Here is an 18713-nt window from a genome sequence, read left to right as displayed (position 1 = left end):
GATTGCTTGTGTGCCTTTCTTCCTTATGAGACCCTAGGCTTCCTGGGGATAAAAAGAACCTGTTTGTCTATCTGTATGTCCCTAGCAACATAAGGATCTGAGCTATTATTGGTATTCAATAAATATCTGTTGAGTGGATGCATGAGCATGTTGCTGTTTATGCAATGAAGTTTAAGTGATTTTGCTTCTTCTCATGGATCAGTATTTTGGAATATTTCAGCTTAATGGTGTGTGGGAAGTCATTTGCTCCTTCTACATGCCATTATCTATCTGCTCTTGAAATCACTCATTTAGTAGATATGGAACATGTGAACTCCCACAAAGTTTAGAAAATAGGTGGAGTATAGGAAGACAGAGCTCAAATTTGATAGAGCTCAAACTTTAAAATATCAAATGGACTCAAATTTTCTTTCATTAAGAATAGCAGAGAGCAGTATTTCCATATCTGTTGCAGTATAAGACATACCTAGGGATTTACTCAAGCTTGTGAGTAAAAGTGGACCCAACATAGTTTTCAGTATTTATGACATATCTGCTGGGGACTGTATGTGTTACAAAGGAGGATCTGATGGGGCTTTAGTCCTCCAGGTTGAAACCCATTCAAGATACTTAAGAATATTTGAAATGCCCAAACTATGTAGTACTCACCATGATTATCACAAAGATACCTATTTAAAAAAATTGCCCAAACTATGTAGTACTCACCATGATTATCACAAAGATACCTATTTAAAAAAATCCTTAAGTTACTTGGTTTGTTAAATCAACTTGAAATATACACTGGTAAGGAAAGGGAAAAAGATGAGAGTAAATCATCAGACTTAATGCAAGTGACTGAAAGACCCACTGTGTATGGGCTATGCAGTATTCATATGCCCCTCTCCCTTTGTTGTAAGACCTTTTTGGTCTTAGGGGAGTAAGAACTCTGCTTACTATCTTACGTTTTCTTGGAAGTGAGGGGTTGGCATTCTCATGGGAATAAATAAAAAATGAGAGACCAGGGGCTGGAGAGATGGCTCAGTGCTTAAGAGCACTGACTGCTCTTGCAGAGGACCCGGGTTCAATTCCCAGCACCCACATGGCAGCTATGAACTGTCCTTAACTCCAGTTCCAGGGGAATCCGAAGCCCTCTTCTGACCTCCGTGGCATTGCACGACATGGGTGCACTCACATACATGCAGGCCATACACTCATACACATAAAATAAAAAATCAAATATTAAAAAAGTGAGATACCAGTAGTGGCCCAATGGTCTATAGGGATGGAATTTTTTTCTTTAAAATTCGTTAAACTGAAAATGTATGTATGTATGTATGTATGTATGTATGCATATAGCCCTGGGGTTCTCTTGTGTTCACCTCTTAATTTCATGGAGGTAGCCTTTGGTAATGGCATTGTGGCCTTAGGGTAGATGAGAGGGGTGGAACAAAGCCCCATATGTTCCTCTCTGCATCACAATTTTTGGTTCTGTCCCCAAAGCATAGCATAGCTTTTGTTTCCTCCTCTACTGGGTTTCTGGGTTTCTGAGCACTTAAACCTTTAAGTTTGGCATGCTTGCCCTCTAGTGGCAGGTCTGATGTACCCTCTTGTTACCCTGTCGGTAGTGGTACCATGATAGTTTGTTCTACTCAGTTATTTAGTAAATATCCCCAAATCATACATGTGGAAGAACAGGGTCAGTGATGCTGACTTGCTACTGAGTAGGACCCAGGTGTGTGAGGTTTAAATGAGGAAGTTTGACTCTTGGATTTATGCAGTGTGAATTGCAACAGGAAAAAAGATTGAGTCAGGCGTAATGGCTAAGCATATAATCCGAGCACTCAGGAGTCTGAGGCAGGAGGATTTCAGTATTGAGACAAGACTTGGCTACATATTGAATTCCAAATAAGCCTGAAGTATATATAGTGTGAGACCATCTCAAAAAACCAAAAAGAAAAAGATTCTGTGGGTATAACTCTTGTGGGTTTTGTGCAAAGCTAAAAAGAATCTAGGGCTGAGGAGATGGCTCAGTAGATAAAGCACTTGCTGTGCAAGTGTGAGGACTATAGTTTAGATATCTAGAACCCATTTAATGCCACGTGGGCATGGCAGACTGCCTGTTATTCCAGCACTTGGAAGGTTGAGACGGGGTTCCTGGAGCAAACTGGCTAGCTCTAGGTTCATCCAAGAGACCCTGTCTCAATATATGAGCTGGAGAGTGATTGAGGAAGACTCCTGACATCAGCCTTGGACCTCCACACATGTATGCATGCATGTTCATCCCCACATGTACCCATACACATATAAACAATTATACACATGTGCCACATAAAAACCATATTATTTTATTAACCACTTAGCTAATCTAAAAGTATCTTAATATGATGAATAGTTGAAGATAAGAATGGTTGTCTTTTTCCGACCCATCTCATCACTTTGGAAAATTTTCATCATTTCTCAAGTGTTCAGTATTTATGTTCAGTTCTGTTAACTTTGAAGAAGACAAAAGTATAAAGCTTGATTTCTGCTTCCCATTATAGTTTATGTTGTGGTTACATTCTAGTTATGAGGCAGTTATGTTTATTCCCTTGGGGAAAAATGAAGAAAAATGCAAACTAAATTTCATTGATGTTATGTCTTCTACTTATCTCATGAAAGGTAGGCTCTCTGCACATCTCTTTCTTTCTTTTTTTTAAAGTCCTTTTCAGTGGAGAGAGAACTGCAGGACAACAGCAGTAATTACCTGGATGAACCCTGGAGGATAACAGAAGAACAGCGGGAGTACTACGTCAATCAGTTCCGGTCCCTCCAGCCAGACCCGAGCTCTTTCATTTCAGGTGAGAGAACATGGTGTCCTTTAACAGTGTTCTCATGTGAATAACGGTGAACATCTTGAAAAATACTTACTAATGGAATGAAATGACCACCTTCTCTGATTTCAATTTGTTTTCACCTTCTCTGATTTCAATTTGTTTTCCTCTAAGGTGGAATTCCTTAAAGAGTAGAAGTCATACAGATTAAAAAAAAATGGTAATGACATTGGGGAAATTCTGTTACTGTTTCAGAGGGGGTTATGTGGGAATTTGAAGGAACCTGGTCCAGACCCTGTACCTTGTTAACTGAAACAATTGAAATGGTAGATTGTAGCACCAAGGCACACCTTAACTTTCTTCCTCATTATATTGGAGTCAGAGCAAGGACAAAGTATAGTCTTATAACACAGGTCTCCATATGTTTTATGCTCCCTTCAAGTTCAAGTTCATGCCCATTTTCTTTGGCTCAAGACTTTCAAACCCTGGTTTTTGAAATTATGATATGGAAGGAAAATTGGCCAGCATTTCCCCAATGTCAGGTCTTCTGGGTTGTCTTTAAATATATGCATTCCTGTTGGGTTCTCCAGTAAAATTCAAGCTGAGAGGAATTGGTTTAATTCCCATGTGCCTACGTTTTATTAGGATGAAGACTAAACAAGAGTGAAATAGTAGAGTCTGAGGGAAAATGTATAAAACTTTCTCTTATACTTAATTTTGAATAACAACAGTGTGGTTTTGATCATTCTAAGCTAACAGTGAAGTGTGGACTAAGACTAATTTTCCTCTATGAAGTAAGGTATATAATTAAGACATACTTGTATGTGCAAATGAAAACATCATTTTGGTGATTGGTGGTAATGGCCTCATGGTAAGCAGAATAGCAGAGAAATAACAAATTAATGTTGCCATCATGATTCAGAAAAAACAAGCAGAAACCCAGATTGCATATATTGATTTCAAGGTCACCTTGTTCAAGTGAGTCTTTTCACAATATATACAGATATTTAACAAAATACAAACAGGTGGCTGCTAGAAGTGTTTTTTATTTTCTTTCAACTTTTTTATTTTGCAAAATTTAAAATGTAGATACAACTAGACTGGCTAGTATAACAAATCTGTGTATACAAGTACCAACAATTTCATCTGAACTCCCTCTCACTCAGGTGATCTTGAAATATAATTGTCAGACCATATAATTTGAAGAATATTTCATGGTGTATCTGTAGTTCTCTTAAAAATACAACCAGAATTCAATGGTACATGTGAAAAAAAAACCATGGGTTCTTAAATACCATCATATCTTCATAGTTCGAATTTTTCTGATTGTTTCATAAATTCCTTTTTAAAACATTTAGTTTGATCACAATGAAGAGGTTCATGGCAATTAGTTGATGTCTTTTAAAATAAACATCTTGGTGGAGATATAATACATATAATGTAAAATTCACCACTTTAACTGTGCAGTCAAGTGGTTTTAGTGTAACCGTAGACTATATTCACAATATAGTCAGTTTCAAACCTTTCTGTCACCTCTCTATACATGAGCCACTTGCTAGTGGTTACTCCTCATTCTTGCCCTCTCTACTTTCTAGTCCTAGTCGCAGCATATGAGGACTTCTCAGTTTGTGCACGTCAAATGGAACAACACTCATGCTGTCTCCTCAGCTCCCCCCTTCATCTGGTGACAGCTGGGGCACAGTTGAGCTAGCTATTGGCTTCCATATGCCTCCACCCAATTTCTCTGAAGTACTATGGTACAGTATCCTAATGTGTGAAAGCCAGGTCAAGTCTCTAGCTAGGGGTTTGGGTCTATTGTGCTTTGAAGAGAGGATCTGGGGAAAAACACTGACAGAAGAGAATATCTTGATGTCTTTGTTGCTATAGAGTAGCTGATAAATGGGCTTGCAAGACAGTTCTGGCAAATGTTTGATAAGGTGGTAGCCAAGAGTTGTGTGTCAACATTATTTACAGGATGCATTCAGGGAGAAGGCTCATTGGTTTATTGATACATTGCCTTTCTTTCTTAATTTTTGAGAGGAAAGTAACTATTGCTTTAAGATCCCTTATAACCCCCCCCCTTTTCCCTTTGTAGTGCTGATCTCCCTGTAGCCCCAGCTGGACTGGAGCTCGCTATGTAGACCAGGCTGGCCTTGATCTCACAGAGATGCAACTGCCTCTGCCCCCCACAAATGCTGGGATTAAAGGCATGTGCCACCATGCCTGGCTATTTTGGTTGTTTTCTGTTGTTTTTGTTTTTGCAGTGCTGGTGGTGGAACCTACTAGGGCTTTGCATATGGTAGGCAAGCACTGTACCACTGAGCTGTATTCCCAACTCTATTTGATTGTTTTAAGGCAAATTAGGAAACTTGTGAATACTCTGGAAGACTTTTGACTTTATCAGTTTAGAACAAAATTTGGGGCTTTAACTATTCTTTAACTGTATTAGAACTGAGACTTGAACCTGACACTGTTGAGAGCTGAAAGCATGAACAATCTCAGTGAGGGCTACCATTTCAAGTGCAGGTGAGACTTGCAGTTAAGTTAAATGTACAGTGGGATGATTGCCTAATTTCAATTGATAATAGGTAAGTTTATATGGAATAAAAATTCCTGGATAAATTCCTCAAAGAGTCACCAAGAGTTTTTAAATCTCATCAGAAACATTTCTCAAGATGTCTGTGTTATCTTTGGTGGGATTACTGCTACCATTTTTCTTCTTTTTGCTTATAATTCTGCCATGACTCTGTATTACTTTTCCATTCTTTAAATATAAATACTTGACAGATTTTTTTACCTAAGTAACTAAATTTGTCTCGTGAATTTTTAGTAAAATTTTGCAGTTTGGGTTGGAATTTATATGCTTTTTAAAATCTGTCATGAGCATTATATCATCTCTTCTTTCTGTATATCCTCTCAAAAGCTTTAACTATATTCTTTTTATCTTTATATTTTATTTTTCTCATTTTTTCAACGAGGGGAATCAGTCTTTGGGCCTCATGGGTACCAGGCAAGCCATATGCTGCTCTTAGTCCTGTGATTTGTAGTTGTTTTGAGGAATAAATATGTTTGTGGTTAAATGGTAGAGATTGCTGAATGAAAATTGGTGATTCACTTGCACATAACATAAAAGCTGCTCTAGATAAGTAACTAATGACTTGTTTAAACAATGGCTCTTGACAGGGTCTGTGGCAAAGAATTTTTTCACCAAATCAAAGCTTTCCATCCCAGAACTGTCCTATATATGGTAAGTATGCTTGCTGCCAAGCAGAGCCATGCTATCATATGTACACATCCTTTAGCACCTTTGAAAGTCTTATTAAGGTGTGTTTTTGTTTGGAGACAACGTTTCACTCTGTAGCCCAGGCTGACTCACAGTGCAGCCAAAGCTGGCTTCAAAACTTACAGCAGTCTTTATGCTTCAGCTTTTCAAGTAAGTTTTTTATAATTCATTTTTTTCTTTTAATTCATTTTTTCTTTTCTTTTCTTTTCTTTCTTTTCTTTTCTTTTCTTTTTTCTGTGGTGCTGAGGTTGGAATCCAGGGCCTCACACATATCAGGTAAGTGTTCTCCTGTTGAGTCACACTCTCAGCCCTGAAAGTTTTATTTATTTATTTTTTAAATCAGATTTTACGTGAATAAAACTCAAGTTTTTGTTGCTCTGAAGATTAAATAAATTATCATTTGAAAAACACAACTACACTATGCACTCTAAGTGTTCACTACTATTTTAAAAGTAATTTTCTGGGGTTGGAGAGATGGCTCACTAGTTAAGAACACTTGCTGTTTTTTCAGAGGACCTGAGTTCGGTTCCCAGCACCTACATCAGGTGTCTCACAACTGCCTGTAACTTCAGCTCCAAGGGATTTGATGTCCTCTTCTGGTCTTGAAGGCACCTGTACACACATGGTACACACACATATGTATACATAAAAATAATTTCCTACCTATTATTTCCTTCTCAATTAGTTTTTCAGTCTAGGTAATTATGCACATGTGAGGCATTCTGCCTCATATATTTTATTTTCAGGTTTACTTGGTGTGAGGCAAGTAGCCAGAAGACCTTGAAAGACTATTCTTTATAATATTTTTATAAGGCATGGTGAACAGAAGGTCCAAGAACATTTTGGAATGAAGTTAAATTTGGCTATTCCAGCCGCCTGTGAACTTTGTAAACTTGGCAGGTGTTTTGCAGCTGGGCACCAATTCAGCCTTGCAGCTGTAGTGTCTACTATACCTTGTTACTGAGGCCTGCTGTGGTTCTAGCTCCAGAAGGACTGTGCTGGGATGGTCCAGATGATCCCGTTTGCCTCTATGAAAGTGGTCGGCACTGTAAACTGCTACATATGTGGGGGTTAATTCTTTCCCAGTAGATCATGCTGTTAAAAATATATAAATCAAAATATTAGAATAGTTATGTATTTATGTAAAGCTTTTTTCATGAAGCATTTAAAAATTATGATAGCATATACAATTGCACATCATATGTTGTACATCTCATTTACTACCTCAGTAATACTTGTGCATGCTAGTGTAGCTGGGATTCTGAACTGGATATAACTTCTTCAACCATACAGTCTGGCATAAGTTTTTATTTTACAACAAGCCTTATGTTAGATTTTAAGGCTGGGAAAAAATGACCGTTTTGAACAGAATACAGTCTGTTTTGGCAGAACTCTCAGTCTTCACATTATCATGTGAGGCTTCCTACCTTTTTGTTGAGACACAACCATGCAGGCTAAATGGCATTCTCTCCGTCCAGCATCTGAAGCATTTCCCAGACTCCTCAGCCTGGGGAGCAGCTGTTTCAGGGCTGGTGCATTCTGAATTAGAGCAGGAGGCTCAGGGGGAGTAAGAGGATATGAATGGTCCAAAGCAAAGTTACAGAGTTTACCTCAGAGATATTTTTTTTCTTTCTAATAGCAACATCTTTTCTAGTATGGTTTTATGTATTAAGTATACTTGTTTCTGTACACCAAAGAGATGTTGGAGCTTAAGGTGTCTTAATTCCTTTGGCAAGTGGGTTTCTTTTATACTCAGTGAATAGGTCTCTGTTTTCTAATGAGAAATGGTGCTGAAATGAAGCTCAGTGTTTTCCAGGCTGCCTTTCTTCCCATTTGTCATCTTTGGTTTAGCCCTTTCTAGTTGCTACTTTTTTTTCTTTTTTCTTTTTCTAGTTGCTACTTTTTTTTCTTTTTTCTTTTTCTAGTTGCTACTTTTATATTAAAACATAATTCAATCAGTGTTTTTTGAGTTTATTTATACCTTCCTTTCCCTCCCATCTCTGTCTTCATTTTGAGACAAGGTCGCATGTAACCCATACTGATCTTGAACTCTCTATTGTAGCCAAGAACTCCTGATCCTCCTGCCTCTGCCTCCCAAGTCCTGGTATTATAGGTGTGCACCACCATGCCCAGCTCCCTAAGAAATAATTCTTATGCAGAGAATAGTTCCTATAAAAATGCATACTGCTTGAAATAGCCAAGGTTTCACTTGAAACTGAAAAAATGATGTACTTATTATATCCATGCTCTGAATAAGCTCCTTGGTGCCTGGGTCTACCCTTTTTTGACTTGCTTCCAGCATTAGGTCCAGCACTTTTCCCCCCATGCAGCCTGCACTGAAACTGCAGAAAGGTATCACTTATTTTTTTGCAGTAGAGTTTCTTATGCCATGTCTCAGTGTTGTGAAACAGACTTATCTGAGAAACAGAAGAATTTAAATTTTCATTTACAAAGTGCTACTTATGTGAATGCTGCAGATCAGCTTGTTGTCTTCCTCTGAACAGCCCCCTGAGATTGTAAATGGTTTAGGCTAGGAAAGTTTGAGGATTCTGTAGGCTGTTGCCAGGAACCTGGGATCTGTGTTCACATGGTTGAGGCTGAAGTCTCACAGTAGGTACTCATGATATCTGCCATCTTTAGGGAACTCAGTGATGCTGATTGCGATGGAGCTCTGACCCTACCTGAGTTTTGTGCTGCATTTCATCTTATTGTGGCACGGAAGAACGGCTACCCACTGCCTGAGGGCCTGCCTCCAACTCTGCAGCCAGAGTACCTGCAAGCAGGTGAGACCTCATCAACCATCGTACATCTTAGTTGTTTTCCATGGAGACCTAATAATAAACTTTTGTTTCTTAAAATGGTATTCAGACACCATGGAGTCCTTGGCATCTGAAGTTATTTTCTTTAATGTGTATCAGACTTTTACATGTTAGAATGTGAGTAATGAGGCTGATGTAGGTAAGTGTGAATTATTTGTTCTTCTATTTCTGGTGGATTGGAATTCCTCTGGATGGAGCTAAAATCATTTCCCCTTTCATGACAGTCATGGAATAGGCAAGTACTGAATCCCGTTGTTGATATAAAATGAAAGGAAGGTCTTGTAAAGCCAACTGCCAGCCTGGCTACCTGAGTCATATCCCAGTACCTCCAAATGGCCTTGGGGAGGGGAATGAAATAGAACTTTTTTCCAGTGCTAGGAACTGAATGTAGGGCCTCACACATGGTAGGCACATGTTCTACCACTGAGTTATATTCTCAGCCCTGAAATAGGACTCTTATTCCTACCTGAAAAGTTAAAAAATGTCACACTGAAAAGTGCAAAAATACTGTAACCTTAAATATATGCTCAATTAATTTTAAAAAATATTTATGGTGTATGTTTGTGTGTGTTTGTGTGTGTGTATGTTTGTGTGTATGTATATTTGTGTACATATGTATCTGTGTATCTGTCTGTGTGTGCATGCACATGTGTGGGGGCCTATAAAGGCCAGCACAGGGTGTCAGATGCCCTGGAGCTGGAGTTACAGGTGCCTGTGAGCAGCTTGATGTTGGTCTAGATGCTGAAGTAAGTTCCTCTACAAGATCAGTACACTTAACTGCTGAGCCGTCTCTCCAGCCCACACTTAAGGAATTTGATGTGTATACATACATGTAACTACAAGCAAATAAATGTGTGTATAACATTCCAACAAACTATAGCATTGGAATATAGCTTTTATTTGTCTTTCTTCTTAATGAAACAGTCACCACCAAATGACTGTTTTGAATTCTTTGGATAGGAAAGAGTAATGGGGAGTCCAACATTTGTATCAGTTTTTTTTGAAGATTAATAAAATCAAGGGTTTCTTTCCTCTTTTCAAAGGCAGTGGATACTGGTCTGCTTTCGATTAATCAGAGAAGTACAATTTCCATTGAAAGGATCCAGAAGCAGCTGGTGTTTTAACCTTCCTTGCTTTTGAGGGAAGGGCTCTTAAAAACATGATTGCTTAGACCTGGGTAATTATTGGTAAGAAATAGAGAGGTCTAAATAAGTTATAACTACTCATTATTAGAGTACACACTCTAATTGAACAAAAAGTCCACACCATTTTCTGGGATCGTGGTCTTAAATCATCATAATAATACAATTCTAACTGAAAATATGAGCGACCTCTTAACACTCCATCAAGGTCAGTGATAGTATATTTGAGGCATCCTTAGGGGGTCTGTTATTTTCTAAGTACTTCATCACCCATGTTTTCATTGTATAAAGCTCAAGAGAAGATCAGAATCATTTATTTCTTTTTTGTGCTTCTAGACTTGGATAAATACGAGTGATCCTGTCTATTTTTTTGGTTCATTTTTGTGGATCCAATATCTCTCTAATTGATCTACATTTGACATTCTGAAAGATTAATTTAGTTTTTGACAAGATTGTCAAAGAATGTAAATATGGTTGATAGCTTCATGAATTTAAAAGTATAAAGTTTGTTTTTCAATAAATAAGGGAATAGGAATTGTATCTGATGCCATTTTACTTGAAATTAGAAATAATCTCCTTTCCCAAATTAGAGGACAGAATTGTAAGGCTACATTGGATTGTTTTGGTGGGAATATAGACTGGGAAGTTACAGTGGAGATGGAGAGATGTAGGCAGGGCCGAGAGAGATTTAGCAGTTAAGTGCTGTCATTTGTAGTTCTTGGAAAGTCTTCACTTTCTACATGAGACTGCCTTCCATTCGACCCCACATGGTATCTGATAGACTGGCCAGTAGTTTAGTACACAGTAGTGGTGGTATTTCTATCCTTAGTGGGCGCAGGAAGGTAAGTAAGGGTTAAAAACAATGTCATATTTTCATATTCAATTCAATTTTCTTAAAATGTTGCATTGAAATTTTATTTCCTAATAATGTGTCTTGACAGATTTGATTTATGACTTCTATTTATTATGTACCACAGTCTGCTTTTTCTTGTTGGAATATTAACAAGTTTTTTAGTCATTGTGATATTTCTTTCTTAATTACTTGTGACAAAGTGCTAAAGCAGAATCTGCTCCTAAGAAACAACCTGGCTTTTAGGTAATTTTCTTATCAAGTTACCATGGTTTTTCCTTATATTAATTTACTCAGCTTTCCAACTAACAACTACTTTTATCGTTGTATGTTAGAAGAGACCTGTAATGTTATTTCCTTGTTGCTAATCAGTAAGAATTTTTGCTTTTATTTTTTTTAAATTTTTAATTTCATGAAGTTATCTTTGGTATATATCACAATAGGATCTTGCTTATTTCCAACAATGTCCAAAATGAAGTATTTTCCAGTTAATATTCATTGTATTCAAACTACCTCAATGATTATTATATTTAAAAAATATACTAGTAGCATGGTTAAAACAACATAGTGTAACAGTGATAGCTAATGTGGAAAACTACCACCATATTGTTAAGTGAAGTGCTAAGAACAAGAACCCTTCAGCTGATCTGCTGGGAGTTCAAATCTCTGCCCTTCACTTTCCATCTATACGATCTTGAGTAAGTTGCTTAACTTCACTATTCCTCAGTTTCAGCATGCGTAAAATGGGAACAATAGAATTACTAGATTGTGTTTGTGAAGACCTTGAAATACTACCTCAACACAACTAGTGATGTAGGTAGTGTATAGAACTTTGTTGTTAGATTTAACAAGCACACAACCACTGATCAGAAATACTACTATGGCTATAGTCAATATTCTTATGTATTCTTTTCTTTCTTACTAGCTTTCCCGAAGCCCAAATGGGAGTGTGCATTATTTGATTCTTATTCTGAGTCAATGTCAGCAAACCAGCAGCCTCGTGACTTGAATCGGATGGAGGTAAAAACCAAACCAAAACAAAACAACAATTTCCTATGTTAATAAATAAATCAGGATGTGTATAGAAGTTAATCTTTAGCTTATGTTCTCCACAAATTCTGGAAAATGAACTTTATAGCATTTCATTTTCATAATTGGTAATTCGAGAATTGGCCTTTTAAATCTACACAATGAATAATATATATAATTTTTTTCTTCTTCCTAAATTGAGATTTTGTGAAATAACTAATATCTCTTGACCTTCTAGATATGAAATTTTGTGTAATGAAACTAAGGCAGATAATGGTAGCCAAGTTATTCACTTTAACCAGGCTTTAATTCCCTTGGTAATTAATCTAAATTTAAATTTTAATAGCTGACCATTAGTAAGGTTTAATGATACAGAAAAGTTTTGAGAAGGAGTTTGAGAACTGTATAAGTGGTCTGTGCTAGATAGTTTTAGTTGTCAACTTGACCCTCCTGGGAAGATGGAACCTCAGTCAGGGAATTTCCACTGTGGAATTAGCCTATGGTCATGTCTGTGAGGCCTTTTCTTGATTGTTCAGTGATGTGGATGATGCCACCCCTAGGCAGGTGGTCCTGGGTTGTATAAGAAAGCAGATTGAGCCCAGGCCAGGGTGGGCAAGCCAGTAAGCAATGTTCCTCCATCGTCTATGCTTCAGTTCCTGCTTCTAGGTTCCTGCCCTGCCTTGAGTTTCTGCCCTGACTTCCCTCAGTGATGAACAGTCACTTGGAAGAGTAGGATGAAAGCCTTTTCTCCCTAAGTTGATATTACTTAGCGTATTTTATCATAGCAATAGAAATGAACTAGAGCAGGAACTCAAAAAATATTCAAAGCTACCTCAGGACTATAAACTTTTAGACTAAATGATGACAGACTCGGATGATTCTCCAAAGAAACTCAGTAAATTCCCATGATATTGGGCCATTGATGGAGAAGGGCTTAGCCATGTGCTCAGTGATCTTTAGCTATGGGTTGATAAATAGGAGTTGCTATGGTTATTGTTATTACCACTGTCGTAATCATCATCATCATCATCATCATCATCATCATCATGATTACCACAATGAAAGTTTTTAAAAGTTTATTTTTCATTAAGATTTTGTATTGGCAAAATGATTATATATGCTATATATGAAAATTTTATATGTATGTAATGTATTTTGGTCATTTTTACCCTCTTTAGATTCTTTCCTCTCCCTCCTACTCCTGATGATCTCCTTCTTCCCAACTAGCCCCCCTAGTTTCATGTCTTTATTTTGAGGTGACCTAATAAATGTACTTAGGGTACTTACATGAGCAGGGGTGAGGAGTTATTTACAAGAGCAGGGGCATCTAACCAGTGGCTACACCATACGCAGTAATTGGTTTCACTATGGTATCTTCATACATATATGCCATTTCATATAATATAATGACCTCCAGTTTCATCCATTTTCTTGTGACTGTCATGATTTTACTTTTCTTTATGACTTAATAAAACTCCATTGTATTTACATACCATATTTTCACTGTTCATTCATCTATTGGTAGCATCTAAGCTAATTCCATTTCCTGGCTGTTGTGAATAGGGTAGCAATGAACACGATGTGCAAGTACCTGTAATGAGATGAGGGGTACTTGGCGTACATGCTCAGAGGTAATACAGCAGAGTCATGAGGTAGTTCTACTTTTAGATTTTAGATTTTTTTGTTTCTTTTTTGAGTAAAGGTCTCACTACGTAGCCCTGGCTGGCCCAGAACTCACTAGATAGACCAGGCTGACCTCAAAATCACAGAGATCCAGCTGCTTCTGCCTCCTGAGTGCTGGGATTAAAGGCGTGTGCCACCACAGTCATCTATTTTCAGATTTTTGAGCAACTTCACACTGAATTCCATAGTGGTTGCACAAATTTCTATTCCCACCAAGCGTTCCTCCCACCCCGTATTCTTCCTTGCCAGCATTTGTTGTCACTTGTTTTCTTGAAGATAGCCATTCTGACTGAGGTGAGATAGAATCTAAATGTAGTTTAATTTGCACTTACCTGATGACTAAGGATGTATTTGTATATTTTATTTTTAACATATCACTATATTTTGTTAATATATTTATTATGGAAATTGTTTGATAATTTCATACAATTTTGATCGTATTCATATCTTAACTCTTCCTAACTCCTCCCAGACCCATCCTCACTTCCCTATCCCCAACTTTTTGTGGTCTTTTTAAAAATTAAATAACCCATCAACTCCAATTTGTGTTGCCCATACATTCCTGGGGTCATCCACTGGAGTGTGGTTGACCTACCAGGAACCACACTCTTTTTTAAAACGTTATTTATTTAATAACCACATAATTGGAAGAAGCATTTCATTAAAACAGCATTGACATATTTAATAACAATTTCCAGAGATAAGATGCATCTCTTTCAAATTTGGCTGTCAATTTTTAGGTTTACAGTTGAATTAATACAGTTATACAATATCGTACTCAGTATAAACCCTGTAAGATATAAAATTGAATGAGGTTTTAACCTTTAAAAAAGATCTCCATTTCATTATAAAAATACACAGTTTCATACAGAAAAATTCATTTTCAACACAATTGACACTAAGATGTTTGCACGTGCGTTTCTAATCTCTATATATCTGATTATTACTAGTCACAGTCGGTTAATTTCTGAGCTCCTTGGCATCTGAGCATGGATATAAAGTCATCAGGTAGATTTCAATGGTAATGCTTTTCACACCTACTAATTATTATTTTTTTAATTATTTAAGGTTTTTTTTTTAGAAGCATTTCATTACAGCTTTAACATATTCAGTAACAATTTCCAGAGCAAGGATATATCTCTTTCAAAAGTGGCTGTAAATTTTTAGGTTCACAGTTGAATTAATGTAGTTATACAATATTGAACTCAGTATAAACCCTATAAGACATCAAATTGAATGAGTTTTTACCCTTTAAAGATCTCCATTTCATTTTAAAATATGCTGTTTCCTACATTTTTAATGCTCCTAACACTTAGATGTTTGCATATGTGTCTTTAATCTCTATGTAACTGACGATTACTAGTCAGAGTTGGTTACACTAGGATCCTTAGTACCTGAGTATGGATATAAAGTCATCAGGTAGATTTCACTGGTAATGTTTACCACCTCTACTATTTAACATGAAGTACATTTTTTTTAAATTATAAGTATTTTAAAAATTTTTGTTGATTTTTCTGTGTGTATATCATACAGAACATCCCACACAATCTTATTCATCTCTATACCCACTTCCCAAATGGCACCCTCCCATAGCCTCCCCCCTCCCACATACTGGAGCCCATGTACTCTGTCATCCATGTTACTGTCCACTGTGTTGTCGACACCCCCAGCCATTCTTCAGTGCTTGTCTATCTGCTGAATCTAGTCAGCCTATCTAGAGATCCTTGTTTTAGGAAGATTGGCTGTTCCTCATCTAGCAGCAATCAGTTGTCAATATTCCTTTAGATAAGATTGGGGTCTGCTGTTCATTTTCCCAGTTCTATTGCTGGGTTACTGTCTGGGAGTCTCTTGTGCCACCTTGGCCAATAACTCAAAGGAAGGTATCTCCTGTCTGGCATTGTTTCTAGGAACCACACTCTTAAGAAAACTTTCTTTCTTCTCCCCGAGAATCCACCAACTGTCGTGGTGTGTGTGTGTGTGTGTGTGTGTGTGTGTGTGTGTGTGTGTGTTTACAAAGTCTAAAGTACCACTGGTTGGCCTCATACTTGCTAGGATATATCTGAGGATAACCCTGAACTGCTTATCTTCCTGCCTCCATTTCCCACCATACCTAGATCTGTATTTCTTGAGAACTGTCTATTCAGTTCATTACTCTCTTTATTGATTAATTGATTAATTTTCTTGCTGTTTAATTTTTGAAGTTCTTCATAGACTCTAGATATTAGGTCCTTCCCTGATATGTAGTTGTCAGCATTTTTTCCTATTCTGTATTCTGTAGATTGTCTCTGATTTTTTAATTATTTATTTGCTGGGCAGAAGCTTTATAATTTCATGCCATTACATTTGTTAATTCATTTCTTTGTGATAATATGTATTGAAACCAGGGTCCTGTGCATGCTAGGACAGCATTCTGCCACGGAGTTGTGTCTCCAGCCCTCTATTTGTCAATTCTTGGGATTATATCCTGTGTTATTGGAGTCCTTTTCATAAAGTATTTGCCTATACCTATATTTTGAAGTGTTTTCTATATGTTTTTCTCTAGAAATTTTAAGGTTTCAGGTCTTATAATAGGGTCTTTGAAGCATTTTGTCTTGATTTTATACATGTGGATGTCCAGTTTTTCCAGGACCATTTCTTGAAGAGGCTATCTTTTATCTAATACATGTTTTTGACACTGTTGCCAAAGATTAGGTGAATGTAGTGCATGGTTTATTTCTGAGTCATTTATTCTATTCCTTTGGTCTACATGCTTACTTTAGTGCCAGTACCATACTGTTTTTGTTGCTGTGGTTCTGAGGTATGGTGATGCATCTAGCTTTACTCTTTCTGCTTAGGACTGCTTTGACTATTTAGTCTTACATGCTTTAATATGAATTTTAGTATTTTTGTCTACTTTTGTGAAGAATATCATTGGAATTTTGATGGAAAATTTTTGCATTGATTATGAAGCAAAGATGATATCCTAGTTTGTTTCTTCATTGCTGTGAAAAAACACTCTGACCAATACCAACGTGGGGAGGAAAGGGTTTATTTAGCTTGTATCTCCCAGGTCACAGTTCACCCCAGAGCCCAAGGTAGGAACTCAGGGCAGGAACCTAGATGCAGGAGCTGGAGCATAGGCCATGGAGGAATGCTGCTTACTGGCTTGCTCCCCTGGCCTGTGTTCAACCTGCTTTCTTATACAACTTAGGCCCAGCTGCCCAGGGGTGGCATCACCCACAGTGGGCTGGGTCCTCCCACATCATTCAACAACAATCAAGAAAATGCCCCACAGACATGGTCACAGGCCAGTCCAATGGAGGCAATTTCCCAAATGAGTCTCCCTCTACCCAGATGTGTCAAGTTGACACTAAAGATATCCAGCATAGATGGCCAGTAAATACATAAAACCATGTTCAATCTCTGTATTCATTAAGGAAATACAAATCAAAACTACATTGAGGGCTGAGATATAACTGAATTGGTAGAGTGCTTGCCTAGTATTCACAAGGCCCTGGGTTGGATTCCCAGCACTGCATAAAATGGGCATGGTTGTATATAACTGTAATGCCAGCACTTGAGAATTGGGGCAGGAGGAAGAGGAGTTAAGGCCATCCTCAGATGCATAGTGAGTCTGAGATCATTCTAGGATGCATAAGAACCTGTAACAAAGCAACCAAACTAAACCAAACCAAACCAAACCAAACCACCAAACCAAACCATTAAAGATCCATCTCATTACTGTCAGAATGAATTTCATCAAGGTAAAAATAACAAATGTTTTCAAACATGTAGGGAAAAAGGAATCCTATGTAACGTTGTTAGAAATGCAAATTACTCCAGTTACCATGGAAATCAGTATGTTGATTTCTCAACAACTTAAAAATAGAAGGACCATGTGATCCCTCTATACCACTTTTGAATATATACCCCAAAGAATTAGTCAGTTTACTGTAGAGATTCCTGAAAAGCCATGTTTATTATTTTTAGTTTAAATTTTGTGTATATGACCATATTGCTTGCATGTATGTAAGTGCACCCATGTTGCGCAGTGCCCACGGAGGTCAGAAGAGGGTGTCAGATGCCCTAGAACTGGAGTTAAGATGGTTGTTAGCCACCAGGTGGGTGCTGGGAGCCAAACCTGGATCCTCTGCAAGAGCAGCCACTGCTCTTAACTGCTGAACCATCTCTCCAGCCAGAAAAGCCTTGTTTATCATAACATTATTCATAACAGCTAACTTATGGAAAGAACATAGATGTGCCTAAATGGATAAAGAAAATGTGGCATCTATGCACAGTGGAGTTTTATGTATTCAGTCACAAAATGAACAAAATTGTGTCATATGAAGGAAAAGGAATGGAGCTAGAATCATAATGTTAAATGATATCAATCTTAAAAGACAAATATTATTTTCTGTAATATGTGGTATTTAAAAGAAAGACTGTTAGGTATGTGAAAGGGTAAAAGGGTGAAGGAGGAGGAAGAATAAGAAAGGGTAATGAAGGTGAGGTGAATAAGATCAAAGCATATTGTGTGCATGTATGGAAATGTCAGAATGAAACCCTTTGCTTTATATAATTAATATATAGGAATAAAAATCAGAAAATGTTAGGTCCATATTTACTAGCTAATGATTAAATATTTGATCTTCTTCTAAACTATTACTCATTGTTCTTTCTGATAGTCTTTTAATCATGAATGCATGGTGTAAATAAATTTGCTGCCAACTCTGTGAGCAATGACTCCGGTTATGGGTGTTTGTGTTGTGAACATACCTGTAGCTGATTGAGGTTTCAGGTCACAAGAAGTTTGCTGAGCAGTACACTTTCTAAAGACAACAGGGCTGTAACCTTGTGCTTATTTTTATCAAGAAGTGTAGATTATAATTTCAGGCATATTCCATTTTAGTAATGTTAGATTACCAAAATTGGTTTTTTTTTTTTTTTTGGTCTTTTTGAGACAGGGTCTCCCTGTAGCCCCAGCTGTCCTGGAACTCACTATGTAGACTAGGCAGGCCTTGACCTCACAGAGATCCACTTGCCTCTGCCTCCCAAGTGCTGGGATTAAAGGCATGCATCACCATGCCTGGCCTGAAATTGCTTCTTTTTAAAAAAAGCTTTATTGAGAAAAAAACTAAA

The 18713-nt window shown here is 37.4% G+C and overlaps 1 protein-coding gene across 9 annotated transcripts in view; it reads left to right on the top strand.

Annotated features, from left to right (window-relative positions):
- Nucleotides 1-18713, top strand: part of Reps2 (RALBP1 associated Eps domain containing 2) — a 258844-nt gene that overhangs the window by 118077 nt on the left and 122054 nt on the right. For all 9 annotated transcript variants that reach the window (XM_029555606.1, XM_029555605.1, XM_008852210.3 and 6 more), the window contains exons 6-9: nucleotides 2678-2816; nucleotides 5973-6036; nucleotides 8713-8855; nucleotides 11809-11903. In XM_029555606.1, coding sequence (XP_029411466.1) covers nucleotides 2678-2816; nucleotides 5973-6036; nucleotides 8713-8855; nucleotides 11809-11903 — 441 coding nt within the window. The remainder of the gene's footprint in view (nucleotides 1-2677; nucleotides 2817-5972; nucleotides 6037-8712; nucleotides 8856-11808; nucleotides 11904-18713) is intronic.

The sequence above is a fragment of the Nannospalax galili genome, unplaced genomic scaffold (genome assembly GCF_000622305.1).
Source record: "Nannospalax galili isolate Female #2095 unplaced genomic scaffold, S.galili_v1.0 scaffold325, whole genome shotgun sequence".
NCBI classification, from domain to species: domain Eukaryota; kingdom Metazoa; phylum Chordata; class Mammalia; order Rodentia; family Spalacidae; genus Nannospalax; species Nannospalax galili.
Note: the sequence above shows the minus strand (reverse complement) of the source record. Positions and strands in the feature narration are given on the sequence as shown.